This window comes from Bidens hawaiensis, unplaced genomic scaffold (genome assembly GCF_021521415.1).
Source record: "Bidens hawaiensis isolate Kalapana, Puna unplaced genomic scaffold, B.hawaiensis_p1.1 tig00012134_1, whole genome shotgun sequence".
NCBI classification, from domain to species: Eukaryota; Viridiplantae; Streptophyta; class Magnoliopsida; order Asterales; family Asteraceae; genus Bidens; species Bidens hawaiensis.
Window position 1 is genome coordinate 303,501 of NW_027491975.1, and position 8,087 is coordinate 311,587.

The 8,087-nt window shown below is 34.0% G+C and overlaps 1 protein-coding gene across 1 annotated transcript; it reads left to right on the plus strand.

The window, feature by feature from the left end:
* Nucleotides 1-6,302: 6,302 nt before the first annotated feature.
* Nucleotides 6,303-7,759, plus strand: LOC143540011 (uncharacterized). Its single transcript, XM_077033179.1, has 2 exons — nucleotides 6,303-6,604; nucleotides 7,330-7,759. Exons 1-2 carry the CDS (start codon nucleotides 6,370-6,372, stop codon nucleotides 7,632-7,634), a joined length of 540 nt encoding a protein of 179 aa, XP_076889294.1. The 5' UTR covers nucleotides 6,303-6,369; the 3' UTR covers nucleotides 7,635-7,759.
* The last annotated feature ends 328 nt before the right edge of the window (nucleotides 7,760-8,087 follow it).

Below are 8,087 nucleotides of genomic sequence, written 5' to 3' on the forward strand. Positions count from 1 at the left end.
GTTATATTACATATATGAGATCGTGTGTTTTGCATACAATTATTAGTGTTGTATTTGCATAAATTCAATAGTGTTTATTAGATAATGCATTTGTGTTGTATTATATGCAATAAAATACTATTTTGTATATGCAATAGACATTAATGCACATATGCATTACATCGATGGTTTTTTTAGGAACAATATCATCTTATTAGAGGGAGGAAAGAAAAAAAATCACAAAATATTATTTTTTAAAAAAGTTAAAAATAATTCTTTAGTAGTTCTCTAGTTCTTTCTTTAAAAGGAGTTATCTCTATATCCCACCACATATATAAGTATATATATATATATTTGTTCTAATATTTATTTATATTTTGAATTTATATTTTTTTATTGTATGAAAGTTAATAATATACTTATGGTTTGATGATATATTGTTTCACAAATAAATGAGATGTTATAACCCGGTTTAAAAGCTATATGGTTTTGATGAGACCTAAGACTCGTTTATTTTTTTTACTATAAAATTATTTTTTTAATTATAAATAATATTTATGAAAGTTAATACTATACTTATGGTTTGATAAGACCCAAGATTCGTTTTTTTACTATAAAATTGGTTTTTAATTATAAATAATATATATCTTTTTTTAAATAAATCATATATTTTTTTAGTATATCCCTACTTTATAGAATTTTTATATCAAATAATTGGTGAGATTAGTTTTTTAATTTAATGAGATGTTATAACCCGTTTAAGAATTATATGGGTTTGATAAGACTCATACCCATGAATTCGGGTCAAATGCATGAGAAGCATTCATTTAAAAATAAAGCAAATCTGGTGGCTCCAAAAAAAAGGGGAGCGACCACATCGCGACACGTAGGATTTTTATATTTTCGTTTATATATATTATAGATATATATATATGTGTGTGTGTATGTATAAGAAAATAAAACTATAATAATATTAAGCAGCAGGGTAATATGGTAATAATATGGTAGATCTGATTCGGGTTAATAGCAAAAGGTAGCAAAAAAATTTGTTCCAGCAAGCTACGATTAAAATTTGGGTCAAGTGCAGCCGTTACGAGTTATTTTTGTATAAGGCCAGTTTTATCAATATGCAAATCAATACCAATTTGCCTCATTATTCTAACAAATTGATAACTGGTTGACTTGATAAACTTTGAAACGAGCTACTTGTTGATTACGGTCACGAGTTGTTTAAGATCAGAAATGGTCTAACAAGGTTCAGAAACAACTTTTCACGTTTGACCCTATGAATCTAAATTTTAAAAAGTTGTGGAAACAAAGACGGTTTGAGGTGTAGAGGTATTTTGGTCCAAACTTGGTGTTTGCGTAATACTTCATAATATTTCTTTTGTTTGACCAATGAATTAAACTCAAAGGTGTGCTTACAAGTAAACCTAGATCAAATTTGTGATGGGCCATGGGGTATTTTTGAAAAATGTGGTAATTTGTGATTGGTGTTGGGGTTGACCAAAGAAAGTCAAAACTAATCAGGTTTCTGCATTATTCAACTGGGTTCAGAGCGTGCTATTTCTATGCGTTTTCAAGACATTGGAGAGTTAAATTTGTGGCTTTGAATCTTCAAAGATGCTTGTTAATATTAGGGTTCTCTAAAAGACTATGTTGAAGATGGTGAAGCACATAAAAGTAAACGACAACACAACAAGTTGGTGGTTGAACCTGAAGATGATTTGATCATATTTGAAACCAGTCGGCTCAATAAAATAACAATAAGGGAATTAGATGTCGAGCCTCCCACATCTAATGTTCCTAAATCTACTTTTGTCGATCCTTCCCATAAAACAAGAAAGCAAATAAGTTTGAGATTCAAGTCTTCAAGAATGGAAAATAAAAAAATCATCTGAGACCAATAAAAGTTTGGATCCATTGAACTTTGAAGCACTTTTAGAGTTCGAGATGGCAGATGTTAATTAATGGTTGACCAAGCATGGTTAGAGACGAAAACACCTATTTATACAAAAGCCTAGAGGGGGGATTGTAGGGCTAAATATAATAGGCTTATGTATTAGATAGTTCGTTTATGTAATATTTAGTTTATTCTGGCTTTCGTTTAATCTATGTGTCGGGCCTGAGCACATAAACAATGTAATTGCATATTTAAGCTGGCTCATGAGGCCCAAGTAATAAACCTAGGGACATGGAGTATAAATAGAACAATATACTCCATGCTCCATACACTTTTACACATTTACTTTCTCTATCCACTCTTCTACTTTCTTTCTTTACGGGTTTTAACCTTCAACATGGATTGATCCGATACATTGTTGGGAGATCCATCCGGAAACCTACACACATGCACACACCACGTACCGAGCATCTGAATGTCATCCGACGCATATTACGATATGTTAAGGGCACTTTATTTAAGGGTTTATACATGCGTCGCAGTCAGATCACTACATTAATCTCCTACATTGACGTGGACTGGGCCGGCTGCCCGGACACTCGTCGTTCGACCTCGGGCTACTCTATTTATCTCGGTGACAATATCACCTCTAAACGACAATCAACAATATCTAGTTCAAGGTCGAGGTCGAATACCGTGGTGTGGCCAATGTTGTGGCTGAACTTTGTTGGATTCGAAATCTATTACTTGAATTGGGTTGGCCGTCTTCTCGTGCCTCCTTGGTCTATTGTGACATCGTTAGTTCCATCTACCTCTCGAGCAACCCGGTTCAACACCAACGCACTAAACACATCTAAGTCGACATTCATTTTGTCCAGGAAAAGGTTCAACGAGGCCAAATTCGAGTACTTCATGTCCCATCACGATATCAGTTTGCTGACATATTTACAAAGGATATACCTCGTGCATTGTTTGAAGATTTTTGCGCCAGTCTAAGAATACGTGATCCTCCAGCTTAGATTGAGGGGGATATATTAGACTATTATATTTGTATAGAATATAGTTGATGTATATATTGCTAAATTAGTGCCTTTATTAAGGATTGTAATGTTGTATTAATTGATTAAGATCAATGAGTAGAGCAGTTTTATATATATAGTTGTTGTAATATATACAAATATAATAGTCTAATTGTATTAGACTATTATATTTGTATAGAATACAGTTGTTGTATATATATTGCTAAATTAGTGACAGTGATATTGATTCAAAATACTCTACCAAAAAGATTGAACACAATCATGTTTGTTCAACAATCTACATTCTTCAATAATATGTAGTTAAAAATGCACTTGTAAATCAATATGAACATCAACTCTGCTGCACCTTGTGTCTTTTGGTGATGGGTTATATTTGTGCGTTTGTAGGTGGAATGGTGGTCTCTAATTAGTTGGTTTCTTAAACAATAAGTGAAATGGAACTAGAAAATCGAAAGGATGGAATAAAATCAATTAAAGACATCAGAACACTAAAGATATGATTAACACATTCGTCAAAGAATGACTTTGTAGGAGCCACATGTTTCGTGACTTGATGGTCCCTAAGATTGCTCCTGTTGAAAACAGGAACGAGTAGACATTTGCGTCACATCTGGATGTTGCATGTATTGCCAATCTATAAGTGATTCATTTTCATGTATTGTGTTGATATTGTTGTATTGAGTAGTCCTTGACAGTTGCTTTCCGTTCAAATATTATATACCAATTTGGTTGCTAGTTGGACGGATACTATGGCCGGGTATAAACTTGTGAAATTTCCATCATGGCGTTTCATGTCCACTCTTAAACCCTCAAATCAAACACATTTCACAACTTGCAATTTCTAATTTACAATTCAAACAAATAACACAATTTGTAATTCATATTTAGTAAGTAGCAATGTATAGTATAATTTTATTGTATAATATAAAATAGAACCTTGAAAGCAAAGGAAAATGAAATGTAAATGACATCTTTTTAACATTATCTATAGTATAGGAAGTATTAATTTTACCAACTGAATCTTTTTAACCAGCTCTCTAATTAAACTCTTAACCTTAAATGGATTTACAATTCAACCTGTTTAATCTTGATATAACGTGTAACTATCTATTTATTAAATGGGTTAAACATTTCAACCCAAAACATTATTAATAATGTTAAAGTGTTTAATGTTCAACTTAATAATTTTCATGTCTTCTCGGTAATTGTAAAGGTTGCATAGTTACTATCATATTATCATGCGCTACATGTAAATTATGTAACCGTTTTCTAAGCGGGTTATAAATCATTCTTTGTGTTTGGGCTCAATTTGAATTAATCAATTGTGTTTACAGAGCCCAATTTAGTTTTCTTTTTTTTTCTTAACTTGGGTAGGGCAGTCCAAACTGCTCGTCGCTCGAACTCGCTCGCCGCTAGCTCGGAAATTGCTTGAAAAATGCTCGCTCGTTTTACGCTCGATTAAAAAATAGCCGCTCTGCTCGGTTCGGTTTGTAAACGAGCCAATCAACGAGCAAAGGTCTGCTCGGTTCGGTTCGGCTCGAATATTTTTAATTTATTTTATATATAATTATATATGAACAAATATATAAATTTATAGACAAAACACATAAATATAAGTTTACAATTATTTTTAACCCATTAAATTTTTCATATTCCATTAATTTTATAGTTTTATTTGTTCGATTTAAGTTTTTAGAATACTAGAGGTTTGTTTAAATGATCATTATATCTCACTTCAAACTTATTTTATAATAAAAATTACAATATATTACACGTTTGTCTAGAAACTAATAATTTATTTATATAATATATATTTACAACCTTCAAATTTGTTTTTTATTGAAAATTTTAAAATGAAAAATAAATAAATAATGCTCGAAATCGGTTCGTTCGAAAAATGCTCGATTCGATTTTGGCTCGTTTCGGTTTTCGCTCGGTTCGAATTTCAGCCGTTCGGTTCGGTTCGGTTGTAAACGAGCCAAGCAACGAGCAAGCCTTCGCTTGGTTCGGCTCGGCTCGTGAACGGCCCTAAACTTGGGGTACCCTAAAGGTGCAAGAAACCGGTAATGCGGTAACCTAATTAAAACCGGTTATAACTGAAACCGACATGATTCAATAACTTGTTATTGAGAAACCGTTTTCTAATTGATACAAACAATAGGTTATGGACCAGCTAGATATTTTCAAGTGAGAATGGTTAGCAACCAGTTAACAAATTTCGATTTTTAATAGGTCAATAACTTGTTAAAAAGCTACTGATGATGGTTTTAAAAACTGGTCATTTATATTAAAACCAAATTTTGAAACCATTGTACCCCATATATTTGTATAAATAGATACTTGGTGTATTTTTCGATCAAAACACCTCTCTAGCTTTCAAAAACACTCAAAAGCTCACAAGTTTCAAACACTCACATGACAACCTATCAAAGCTCTTTTAGTGTGGTGCTTTGAAGTGAACCAATCGTGGTGAGAGTCATACCAACAATAAGGAAAGCCGATATATTTTTTTTCAAAATTCGATTTATGTGATTTGTCAAACGGTAATTGTAATAGATCGATGCAAGAATTGTCATGCATCTCTCAAAGTTACGTCCAACTACATTGTGGGGCTCATCTATCAAATCATTACAACACGATTAAAACCAACTCGGCTCATGATGTAACAACAGAAAAGAAGATCACGGTTTAAATAGAAAAGTATGGAAATCAAGTGGACGTGGACCGTGCGCTACATAAAGCTTAACGGTCCGCTACGCAACCACGAAGGAACAAATGCAAGTGCGACATAGAAAACGTCGAATCCGCATAGTGATGGGCCACTATGCCTGAATTCGCTAGCTGCAATTTAAGTGTATCGACCAGAGGCTGACATGTGTCTGCTTACTAATTGCCATAGACCGATGGTGGACCGCCACTGAAAGCAATAGCGGTCCGCCACACATCAGCAGCCTATTTATAGAAGTTTTGAGATTTCATTTTCATTCATCCACTCGAGTTCTCTCTCATTCTCTCTTATAACCCCTAGCGTTTTTTTGTCTTCAAGCAGTCAACCCTCGTGTCTAGAAAGGCATGACCGCTCTACCCAAGTATTAAAAGTTGTAATCTTAAGTTGTCAGTAACTTGTTATGTTTCATTGAGGTGTAATTTAGAAATATAGATTGAAGAGTATTAAAAGTGCAATTCTTTTCTTTACAAGAGGTCATGGGTTAAAGCCTCTCTTAACGCAATCTGTTTGTGTTCGTGTGTTATGTCGGGTCTTTACTATTTTCTGTTTTCTTTTTAAAAAAAAATAAAGTTAATAGAATTGAATGCTTTGAAAGTTAATTGGTAAGTAAATGGTCGCCTTTTGAATTGACTGATAGTATCTTTACTTTACTCTTTGTCACAGCACAGCACAGCACAGTACAGTACAGAAACCATCGGAAGGAAGAAGAAGAAGAAGAAATGGGGTTTTGGGACGCCGTATACTACACCGGCGACTTAGTTAAAAGTGTCGGTGGAGCAGCTTACGGATACACTTCCGCCGCCATCAGTAAGGTTGACCAAGTGGTCAGAGTGGATGGCATCCAGAAGTACTGGCCCGATGATGAAAAGAGAGCTCAGATCGGTGTTTTCACCACCACTCTTGCTAAGAACACCGGCAAATACGCCGTCTACGAAGGCTTCAAACACATTCCTGGTTTGATTCTGTTTATTTTAAGCTATGATTCTGTTGATCATATGATCACGTATTACTTATGTTTGTTACACTTAATAATTAGGTGGTTGCGTGATGTTAGATGCAATCTTTTAAAACTCAGATGCTAGTCGGCGGTGGGGTACTGAGTGACTGGCGATTAATCAGATTGGTGTTTTATATGTAATTTTTCAAACATATATATACTAAAATTTTCAAAATTTTATATAGAAGTTTTCAAAATTGTTAATCGGATTGGTGGATTGGATTAATAAGTATAATTTTTCTTATACTTTAAAGATCATTAATCAACGACCGAAATTTGTCCGGTTTTGACTGAATTTTGACATAAATTTGAACAATTTTGACCGAAGTTTCAACAATATTGCCCGAAATTTTACTGGTTTTGACTGAAATTTGGCCGATTTTGACCCATTTTGACTGCCTTAGACCGATTACCGATTTTATGGTCCGGTTAGTTGACGTCACATCAGCAGCCAGCGTTAGCGATTTCATCGCCGCCTAGAAGCGACTTTTACAACACTGATTGGATGGTTAGTGAGTTTGTTGATTGTTACTATATAGACAATAAACAATTGATAATCACATGACACAGCAGCATAATCTGAAAAAAGAATGCTACGTACATGTTTTATGTTTTTAGGTATTCCTTATATAATCAATGTAACCTTGTGTCTCGCAGTAATGAATTGTATGTGCGTTTGTAGGTGCAACTGTGGCGTCTAAGTTGGTTTCCGACACAATGCGTGATGTAAAACAACAAAATAAAATAGATGGGATGAAATCAGTGCAAGCAAAGGTGGATAAATTGGAGAAAGACTTGTTGAAATCAACCTCACAACCTGAAAGTTTAATCCGAGCCGGGACATTAAGCTCTGAAAATGCAGGTGAAGGCGTATCTGAGAAGGCTAAAGATATGATCAACACATTCATGAAGACTGAGTTCATAGGAAACATGTTTCGTGACTTGATGGTCCCTAAGATTGCTCGTACTGATAACACAAACGAGTAGACTGAGTTTATAAAAAAACATGTTTTCGGACTGCTGTGTGTGTATCTTGAAGTAAATGTTTCAGTAATGATGTAATGAATGGACTATGTTGGGAACTTGTTTCTGGCTGCTTCATGTATATCTTTAAGTAATGATGTAATGAATGGATTACGTTGGGTTGTAATTTAGGGGTGTCAGTTCCTTATGCGATACGGATTATTATGTGTTAACGTTTTTAATTAACGGGTCGTGTAATCTCAAAAGTGGGGATATGGCAAAGTAGGTAGACGCTACGGGCTTAATTGGATTGAGCCTTGGTATGAAAACTTACTTAGTGGTAAGTTTCAAGTTAAAAGAAACCCTTTGAATTAATAAAAATGGACAATCCTGAGCCATATCATGTTTTGTGAAATCAAAGGTTCATAAAGTGAAAATAAAAGAATAGGTGTAAGATTTGATTCAAATTTGTTTCTT

What these genes read in the sequence shown, in the direction of transcription:
- LOC143540011 (XM_077033179.1), top strand. Translation starts at nt 6,370, where the DNA reads ATGGGGTTTTGGGACGCCGTATACTACACCGGCGACTTAGTTAAAAGT. An exon ending in AGGCTTCAAACACATTCCTG is followed by an intron (nt 6,605 to 7,329) that starts GTTTGATTCTGT and finishes GTGCGTTTGTAG; the next exon opens with GTGCAACTGTGGCGTCTAAG.